This window comes from Trypanosoma grayi, assembly GCF_000691245.1.
Source record: "Trypanosoma grayi strain ANR4 Tgr_588_V1, whole genome shotgun sequence".
NCBI lineage: Eukaryota > Euglenozoa > Kinetoplastea > Trypanosomatida > Trypanosomatidae > Trypanosoma > Trypanosoma grayi.
Window position 1 is genome coordinate 356 of NW_008826207.1, and position 6,611 is coordinate 6,966.

At 57.6% G+C, this 6,611-nt stretch overlaps 5 protein-coding genes across 5 annotated transcripts in view; all 5 read right to left on the reverse strand.

The window, feature by feature from the left end:
- The window catches only part of DQ04_05881000 (putative receptor-type adenylate cyclase), a gene marked incomplete at both ends in the record, with an annotated part of 2,157 nt that extends 181 nt beyond the window's left edge, over nt 1-1,976 (reverse strand). The window contains one exon of the mRNA XM_009314421.1: nt 1-1,976. This exon is cut by the window's left edge and continues 181 nt beyond it. Coding sequence (XP_009312696.1) covers nt 1-1,976 — 1,976 coding nt within the window.
- Nucleotides 1,977-2,527: 551 nt separating this feature from the next.
- DQ04_05881010 (hypothetical protein) lies at nt 2,528-3,175 on the reverse strand (the record flags this gene model as incomplete). The annotated part of the gene is made up of 1 exon (XM_009314422.1): nt 2,528-3,175. The coding sequence occupies one exon, from the start codon at nt 3,173-3,175 to the stop codon at nt 2,528-2,530; it is 648 nt and encodes a 215-aa protein (XP_009312697.1).
- Nucleotides 3,176-3,198: 23 nt separating this feature from the next.
- On the reverse strand, nt 3,199-3,522 carry DQ04_05881020 (hypothetical protein; the record flags this gene model as incomplete). Its single annotated transcript, XM_009314423.1, has 1 exon — nt 3,199-3,522. The coding sequence occupies one exon, from the start codon at nt 3,520-3,522 to the stop codon at nt 3,199-3,201; it is 324 nt and encodes a 107-aa protein (XP_009312698.1).
- Nucleotides 3,523-4,027: 505 nt separating this feature from the next.
- DQ04_05881030 (ribosome biogenesis protein YTM1) lies at nt 4,028-5,374 on the reverse strand (the record flags this gene model as incomplete). The annotated part of the gene is made up of 1 exon (XM_009314424.1): nt 4,028-5,374. The coding sequence occupies one exon, from the start codon at nt 5,372-5,374 to the stop codon at nt 4,028-4,030; it is 1,347 nt and encodes a 448-aa protein (XP_009312699.1).
- A 928-nt stretch (nt 5,375-6,302) lies between these two features.
- Nucleotides 6,303-6,611, reverse strand: DQ04_05881040 (hypothetical protein; the record flags this gene model as incomplete). Its single annotated transcript, XM_009314425.1, has 1 exon — nt 6,303-6,611. A coding segment is annotated over one exon (309 nt), but the record flags the coding sequence as incomplete, so codon positions are not given.

A 6,611-nucleotide genomic window follows, 5' to 3' on the forward strand; every position in this document is an offset into this window, starting at 1 on the left:
CCCACGACGAACACATCGCCATCGCGAGGCAGGTGGCTCTCCAGCGCGTCACCGCCACCCAGCAGCGCGGACGACAGCAGCGACCCGCCAAACGTCACAAGCGACTGCCGTAGCACATCTGCTATGGCGGCCGCCTCGTCACTGCGGATCACAGCGTGGGCGTTGGCGCCGGTCGTGCTGCCGAGGTACTGCGCAAGCACAAAGAACTCCTGCTCCAGCGTCGGGGACAGGCGGATAACGTGCCGACGAAAAGTATTCAGCCGTGGTTTAAGAGGGAACGGATCAATGAACGTCACATTCTGAAACTCAAGCAGAGCCTCCGTAGTGACACCACCAACAACATGGACGCGGCGAATCAGAGTTTCCCCGAGAAGCGCACTATTCGCAGTACCAACCGTAGAACGCACCCCTTGTGGCAAAAAATAATGAACACCTCCACGCTTCGTATAATATTGAGATGAAAGCTTAACACCCCTTCCAATTCTTTTAAGAGATCGCATCCCCACTGGATCATCCAACATCACCAGATAAACTCCGTTTAGAGGAGGAAACAGCTTTGTGTAATTGATATAGCACTGCTTCGAATCTGCCGTAAGGCTTCCTTCCACCACCTTCTCAGCGCGGTACTCTTCCACAAACCGCTTCATGTAGACCGTCCGCCCACCCTGATTGCAGCGGCAGATAGCACCCTGCGACTCAGCAATAGCACTGCACTCATCACCGTAGTCACCGATAACAAGATCATCGATCAAATACCGGCGTTGGCTGTAGAGCGAACGTCTGAAGGACTCCCTGTCCTTTACCCGCACATGGCTGCTCAGTGCCTCCCACAGCACCTCACCAACGATCCAACCAGCAACCATCATTTCACCGTCGGTATCGTCCTCCAGAAAGTGCGTGGCACTTTTATACACCTTATTCTCATCGCTCTCAAGGTAATCACGCATCACAGTCTGGAAGCGTTGGATCGCCTTGTATTGCGTGTCTTTCGCAAGTGGGTTCGTACCTGTCGTGATGACCTGGCCGGGAATAAAGGGAACACCGCCATCCACAGCTTCGCGCCATGTCGACACTAAAATAGTCTGCAGCACACCAGGGCTGAGTAGGTAGGCGCCAGCGGTGCGCTGGTCCGTCAGCATCCGCGTAATGAACTTCGCTGTGTCCTTCACAGGCGCACCGAACACAATCACAGCCTGCGGGCGCGTGGCCGCGAACTCCTCCCACGTGGCATTGAACACACCATCGTCAGCCGACCCAGTCAGAGAGCTCTCCAGAGTGAAAACACCGCACAGCTCGTATCCCATCCGCGACAGTAATTTCAAAGCCTGAAAGTACTCCTCTTCACCAAAAGCAACATTCTGCAGGTACATGAACCCCAGTCGGTGAACACGAAGATAATTTATAGTATACCGAATCAGGCTTAATGGTGCAAACGCAGGTTCCGCTTGCACAAAGTACAGGTTCGGGTTCCATTCCCTTACGGCGCTCGAGCTAGTAAACGGAGCAAACAGAACGACACTATTCTTCAACAATAATGGGGTGACACGTAGTAGAAGGTGATCACCAAAAAGGCCGACAATAGCCCGTATGTCATTGTCCTTTAATGCATTCGTAACATCGTCTGTAAAGGAAGCTTCACTCGTCACCTTCTCAACGAATTCAACACCTAAAACTTTGGAAAAATCGATCTTGTGTGACCGCATAGATCCTCGGAGGCCAGAAATCACAGCGCGCGCAATAGCATCAGAGCCCGGCATCGATGACACATTCAACAGAAGAATCTTTACAGCAGCCGGCTTAGAATTAGACAGACACTGAGAAGCTGGCACAGCAGAAAGAATCAGGGCGAGACACACGAGACCCACGCACAGCGGTGGGAGGGAGTGGGAGCTACAGGCATGCCGCGCACGCCCATCATGCCCCCAAAGGGCACTGGCATCCCTCGCACGTGCCGGTGCAAATTGCGGTGCTGCCATCCTCAGCAGGACTACAGTGCTGCCTTGATGATCCCTTCCTAGAACAAGCACAAGGGGGAGCAGAGCGGCAGACAGAAGAGTAAACTCACAGCGCACGAGACACTCCACAAGTGCACTCGTCACACACACACCACAATATCACTTGCTGCCAGCGCCAACACGCCCATGCCGCTCTCACGTGGGGTGAAGCAAAGCCGCTGTCTCTCCAAGGCCAGCAGTTGCAACTCAATCACACCACGCGGAATGCGTTGCAGCACACCACACAGCAACAACATTGCCTTGAGGACGCCGGGCTTTGCATGGACTGCCCAACTTCTGCTCAGGCAAACACGATAACAGGACGTCTCCGTATCTCATCAAGGTGACGGCACCCCAGTGGGATAGGAAGGCGCAACACGGCGTTCCTCCAGACGGGAAAACCACGCGACAACGTGCAGTGCGCTCGTCCGCATGCTGTCTCAGCACCAGCAGCAGCACCGTCTGTGATGGCTGGCAGTCACACTTTCCCACCACACAATAGGCAACGCATTTGGATGCGCGTGGTGAGTGTGCTACGCTGCAGGTCGCGCCGAGAGTTCCTCCTCCCGCTTCCGCAAGTTGGCCTCGATGCGCTGCAGCTGCTGCATTCGCCTCCCGCGCTCGCCCAGCGATAGGTCCCCCGTCTGGCGGTCACGCTCCATCTGCTCTGCGCGTCGCCTCTCCACACCCGTCCGAAGGTGCCCCAGCTGCCGCTCCTTCAGCATGAAGGCCTCGGACCACCGCAGCTTCATCTCGAGCTCGCACTGCACCATCTCGCTTTCCTTACTGCGCAGCGCATCCTCCCACAGAAGAAGGGAATCGCGCTGCTGTGCGACGTGCGCCTCCGCCTCCCGCAGGGCCATCTCACGCGCCGAATCCACCTGCTCGCCTTCACGGCAAAAACGACACACAACAGCGAGCATACCCTCATCACGAACAGAATCGTCACGTGTTGGAAGCAAGCCGCTCTGTGTCGTCTCAATACGCGATGAAGGCTGAAGGCTGATGGCTGACACCCGACTCTCCGAGGTTTCTGCTCGCATCTCCAGAGACAGCTTCCGTATCTGCTCCTCTGCCCGCAAGTGCTCCTCCCGTGCCACCATAAGCGCTTCACGGTGAATTGCGCTCTGCGCCGCCAATTCGTCGGCCTTCTCGACGAGGACATCCCTGGAACGAAGCATCATCTTGAGTCTTGCCGCATATTTCAGCAGCGGCTCAACCTCGTCTTCCCGTGGCGAGGCCGCACGTGTTTCGTGGCCGCCGCCCCGCCCGCCCTGTAGCCCGCAGAATTCGGTACACTCAAGGCTTCAATTGCCGCCCCTGCGCCGGGTCGGGCCAGCAGCAGCAGCGACGCCACGTGCGCCCTTGACAAGTGCGGCCACCGAACCTGAAAGAATTCAATAAAGTCACCATAGCCGAGGCGGTCTGGGATGTGCGCAGCACACAGCGCTGCATCAACGGACCGCGCCTCGCCGTTCTCCACGAGGCGCTCCTCGAGGGTCTCGAGAGACGCGCGCGAAACAGTCATATCCGGCAGTGCAGCGGTGGCGCAGAACACCGTGTAGAACGCCTGCTCGATGCCCACGCTCCACACGCGGCCAGCACTCACCCAACAGCGGGCACACAAAAGGTGCACCACCAGGCGGAAGGTGGCCGCGTCGAGTTGTGTGCCCTCGAAGCACGACAGCTGCGCATCGCCAATATAAACGCGGCCCTTGTCCTCAGTGAACCCGAGACCCTCGAACCACTCTGCCGTCTCATCCAACGTGATCCAGCCATCGCCATCGCGGTCGATAAAGAGAAAATATCTTCCTCCATAGAGAGCTACTATACAGATCCGTTAAAAACAAAAGTAGCGAGAAAAGAGGCAGCCAGGAGTGTGCAATGCAACGTGAACAGCCACGGCAAACTGCGCCACCTGAAGGAGGTGCGCCACCCAGAGAGGAAGCCTAGCGTGTGGTGGCCGCCAATAGCATTGTCTGCAGCGTTACAAATCTTAGTCGATGCGAAACAAACACCACACCGGGGCCCCGTCACAGCAATGCACCCTTTGACAGAGAACTCGATTTCGTCTTGTTATCCTTCCCACACGATGCAATCTGTGACTCCCCCACGTATGTAACGTCGAGCACCCCGTCGGTGTGCATGGTGTCCAGCGTCAGCAGCGCCGCGCTCGCGGAGCGGAGGTCCCAAACACGCACAGTGCTGTCCTCGCTGGCGGTGGCAAAGAGGTGTGCTGCGCCCCGCTCACCCTCCTCCCACCGCCACATCCACGTTGCTGCGTACAGCCACTGCCGGTGGCCACTGAACGTCTTCACAACGTTCCTCTCGCGTGTGTCGTACAGCCGCGCGCGGTTGTCGGTGCACGCGGCAAGGATAAGGTCACCGCCGCCACCAGCGTGCTTCACCGCAAGGCCCTGGACGGGGTGGTCGCCCGCGTACTGCGACTGCATGACAGCCTGGTCAACGTTGAGCCCCTTCACCGCGCCGTCGAGCCCGGCGGAGTACAGCAGCGACGACCCACCAGCCACAGAGAAGCGGCACGCAAGCACGGGCCGCGTGTGGTCCGTGAAGGAGACAAGCGGGGCCTTCGCCGCTGTGTCCACGAGCTGCGACCACGCGAAAACCTTCACGGTGCAGTCCCACGAGGCAGTGCTGACATACGCTCCGGCGCCCGGCGACACGTCAACGGAATCCACGCCATCGGCGTGCGCCTTCACCGCGCCAAGCGGTTTCAGTTGTGCCACTCCGCTGTCAAACCTCCACGCCACCACACTGCCGTCCTTACTGCAGCTGGCACACAGAAAGTCTTCCGTCGCCACTGCACGCGTCCTCTTCCGCGTCAACTCCTGCGCGCCGGTGGAAGCAGCGGGGCGCACTGGATGGAGGCACACCTCCTTCACACACTCGTCGTGGTACGTGCCAAGCGCCACGCAGTTGTCACCGTCCCAGAGGCGTACGCAGTGATCATACGAGCCCGTAAGAAGCAGTTCGGCACAGCCCGCAAATGGTGCTCTCACACTGCTCACCCAATCGTCGTGCGGAAGGAGTGCTCCCTCTTTCGCCTGCAAAGCGGGTGTGTACTCGATGTTCAGCAGCTCCTCGTAGCTGATGCCGCGGCGGCTCAGGAACTTCTGCAGCGACGTCGAGATGTACTCATCATTAAGGAGAAAATCAAACGGCTGGCCGCCCACAGCAAGCACACTTTGCACAAGCGTGTTGAGGCCGTCAGGAAGGGTATCGAGCGGCACAGAGTACGACTGCTCCGGCATGGCCTTTGGAAAACTTGTCGTGAAGAACGTCACCATCACATGGCCACCGTGAGCGGCGTCATGTTGGCCGTCAGCCGCAGCGTCTCGCAGCGGCGCCTCGTGAAGCATGGACGCTAAGGTGATTCCTTACACGCACAGAGGAAGAGGAACCCTGCAAATCACAAACAGATGAAAAAGCGAATCCTGACAACTGCACGATAAAGCAGCGACCAAAGTATGCCCGGCCTGTGATGCATCAAGGCACAGCGCAATGCACCACAGCAAGCACACATCATAGCGATCGACGGCCGTCGTCAGAGGAAAAACAAACAATTAAGCAAAGGCAACAGTGTGTAAGGAAACACCAACGGCACACAGACAGAACACAGCAGGGGAGCCATGCCCACACCATCAGGGCAACGCAGGACACAGGGCAGCACACCACACTCGGTAATCCCACGCCACACCGCCCAGAACGCGCAAACCCACATAATAGCAGCAAGTGCTAAAGAGGATGGAAATAAACAACGACGTCACCCCACTTTTCCCAAAAAAAAAGAAGCGCTGCTCTCCAGGAAAGAACATCAACACAACCACGCACTGCAAAAAAAAACAGGAACAGCTCTGCCCAATGCTCCTTGTCCGGCACGCAGACACACATGGCGGCAAGGTCATGCACACACTATTCACAACGCAACACCGCGTGGAACAGAGCAAGACGCCCGAAACGTCTTCGGTGACGAAGCAATAAGGAAGAGAAACAGCTGCCCAGAGGCAGCCTTCACACAAAGACATTAACCGCACAGCGCACGTCATGCGTCTTCCCACCACAAGCAGAGACAGCTAGCCGGCACAGTCAGCAAGACAGTCAACGTACCCAGCCATCCTTGCCCTTCGCAACTTACATCGCACACAAAAAAAAAGAGAAAGCACCTCCCACGAACAAAAACATCTCATTTTCCAAAGACAAGGTAAGTCACGCCCCAAGCGTCAAACCTGCACAACAATGCGGGACGAACAAACACTACGCCCACGCTTCAGCACAAATAAAGCCGCATCAAATCGCATGATAGCAACAACAGCAGCACTGTGGTTCTACACCGAAGAAGATCATACAGACACACAGCGCTAGCGCACAGGCACTGAAGACACTGGCCCTAGTCACCACATCGGCATCGGCACAGTGCAAACACCTCGTCCGCTGCAGCTTACGGCGGCTACGCCTCGACCCCCACACCCACACATGCGGCACCCACCACAGCAAAGAGGACAGCGCACGGCACACATGCGCGGGCACAACAGCACTGCGTCGGAGGTGGCGGCGTAGTCCATCCCACGCAGGGGCACCTCGCCGCGACGCCCCGGG